Source organism: Caloenas nicobarica, chromosome 32 (assembly GCF_036013445.1).
Source record: "Caloenas nicobarica isolate bCalNic1 chromosome 32, bCalNic1.hap1, whole genome shotgun sequence".
Classification (NCBI taxonomy): Eukaryota; Metazoa; Chordata; class Aves; order Columbiformes; family Columbidae; genus Caloenas; species Caloenas nicobarica.
The window spans coordinates 2,339,622-2,342,131 of NC_088276.1; the positions used below are offsets into that span (position 1 = coordinate 2,339,622).

General features: G+C 52.9%; 1 protein-coding gene across 1 annotated transcript; it reads right to left on the reverse strand.

Annotated features, from left to right (window-relative positions):
* Positions 1-201: 201 nt before the first annotated feature.
* Positions 202-1,134, reverse strand: LOC136000308 (olfactory receptor 14J1-like). The gene has a single exon (XM_065654085.1). The coding sequence runs from the start codon at positions 1,132-1,134 to the stop codon at positions 202-204; it is 933 nt and encodes a 310-aa protein (XP_065510157.1).
* Between the last annotated feature and the right edge of the window lie 1,376 nt (positions 1,135-2,510).

Genomic DNA, 2,510 nt, shown 5'->3' on the forward strand with positions numbered 1-2,510 from the left:
TTACATTGTTTAAATACACACAGATCATGGCTCCTCATTTACACAGCCAGTGGTTATAAAAGAAAAGCAGATAGTGAATAAGAAAGGGGATGACGACATTATCACAATAAAAAAAATGCCAATAACAACATAAAATACAGATGAGAGGCTGGACCTGTAACTAGTTACATTAAAACTGCTAGGTAGAAGCAGATGTGCAGTTTATTGCTTCAGAAAACACTTAGATACGAGTTTCCACAGGGCATCCTTGAGCTCCTGGTTCCTCATGCTGTAGATGAGGGGATTCACTGCTGGAGGCACCACTGAGTACAGAACAGACACCACAAGGTCCAGGGAAGGAGAGGAGATGGAGGGGGGCTTCAGGTAGGCAAACATGGCAGTGCTGACAAACAGGGAGACCACGGTCAGGTGAGGGAGGCACGTGGAAAAGGCTTTGTGCCGTCCCTGCTCAGAGGGGATCCTCAGCACGGGACTGAAGATCTGCACATAGGACACCACGATGAACACAAAACACCCAAATCCTAAACAGACACAAACCACAAGGAGCCCAGCTTCCCTGGAGTAGGAGTGTGAGCAGGAGTGCTTGAGGATCTGAGGGATTTCACAGAAGAACTGGTCCAGGGCATTGCCCTTGCACAGTGGCAGTGAAAATGTATTGGCCGTGTACAGCAGAGCACTGAGAAACCCACTGGCCCAGGCAGCTGCTGCCATGTGGACACAAGCTCTGCTGCCCAGGAGGGTCCCGTAGTGCAGGGGTTTGCAGATGGCAACATAGCGGTCATAGGACATGAAGGTGAGAAGAGAATACTCTGCACTAATCAAGAAACACACAAAGAAGACCTGGGCAGCACATCCTGCATAGGAAATGACCCTGGTATCCCAAAGAGAGCTGGCCATGGATTTGGGGACAGTGACGGAGATGCAGCCCAGGTCGAGGAGCGAGAGGTTGAGCAGGAAGAAGTACATGGGGGTGTGGAGGTGCTGGTCACAGGCTATGGTGGTGATGATGAGGCCGTTGCCCAGGAGGGCAGCCAGGTAGATGCCCAGGAAGAGCCAGAAGTGCAAGAGCTGCAGCTCCCGTGTGTCTGAGAATGCCAGGAGGAGGAACTGGGTGATGGAGCTGCTGTTGGACATTTGCTGCCGATGGGCATGGGGCACTGTCACAAGAAGAAAACACAATGACAAGTTAGGGGAGACTTCTCTGAGCAAAATCAAAGCCATTTCTCACACATCGCCCCCTGCTCCACACCCTCTTGTCCTTTTCCAGACCTTCCTTCAGCTCCGTGGCTGAGCCCTGGGTGGTGCTGGCTGGAGGTGCCGTGAGGAGCAGGGCCTGTGCCGGCTGGCTGCCCAGGAGTCAGCCCTGCTCTGCAGCAGGGGTCATGGGAACGGGGGCAGGGGCCAGTTGCGGGGTTCAAAGTTTTCACCTGAAACTGCTGATGGTGAAGAAGAGCCTGTCAGCATCTGCAATATCACCGAGAATGAAACAGGACGGTAAAATGAAATTTGAAATGTTTGGGTTTTTTACAGCTTCATAGAATCACAGAATGTTAGAGATTGGAACAGACATTGAAAGATCATCTAGTACAATCCTGCAAGTGCCCTGGATTGTTCTTGGGTGTCATAAACCCTCAGCATTTCTGCTGCACTCAGGGAGAACAGAGCGAGTCCTGTCAGGCAGGAGAACGCCTGTGGGTCAGTGCAGAGTGAGGGCAGCTGCTCTGTCCCTCTGTCTTGCCCCCAGCTGCCCTGGGCTGGCACCTTTCTGAGATGGAGGCTGATCACACTGCCATGTTACCCTGAAAAGCCACCAGGCACTGCTGAGAGCAGAGGTTTGCAGGTTGTAAATAAGGACAGGTCAGCCTAAGGCTGATGGGTTCAGCAGATGTGATGCTGCTGCTGTCCGTGCGCAGAGAAGTGGCTGAAGGGATGTTCCGAGGCTTCTGGCAGATGTGCTGGTCACTCAGAGCTGCAGTTCAGGACTCTCAGTGACTTGTTAAAACTTGAGAGCTCCTTTTGCATTTATCCTTTCCTATGCTCCCTTCACTCCCCCCAGTCTTGGAACAGGAAACTGAAAGGACAGACTCAGGAAAGCTCCTTATCTTTGAAGTAATATCTGTACCCAGGCAGCAGAAGGACCCTGCCCTGCCGGGGGTCGCTCCTTCCCCCCGACAGCTTCTCCCCTCAGTGTTGTTGGGATCTCCCCGGGCAGGCTGAGCGCTGACCCTGGCAGGCGGCAGAGTCCCTGCCCCGGCACAGCCCTGGGGTGCAGGGACCCTGCTCTGCAGGACAGCCCTGGGCACCCCTGCCTGCACATTTACATTTACACCCCACAGCCATCCTTGGGAGAACACAGCATTCACGTATTGTCACTCTGACAGTGCAGAAGGAAATCCCTGCTCTGCAGCACATCCTCCTCCTCTGATCAGACAATCTCTGAGAGCTGTACTTACATCTCTTGCAGGCTCTGTGATTTCCCAGCTTTCTGAGATACTACCATGGTTTGCAGA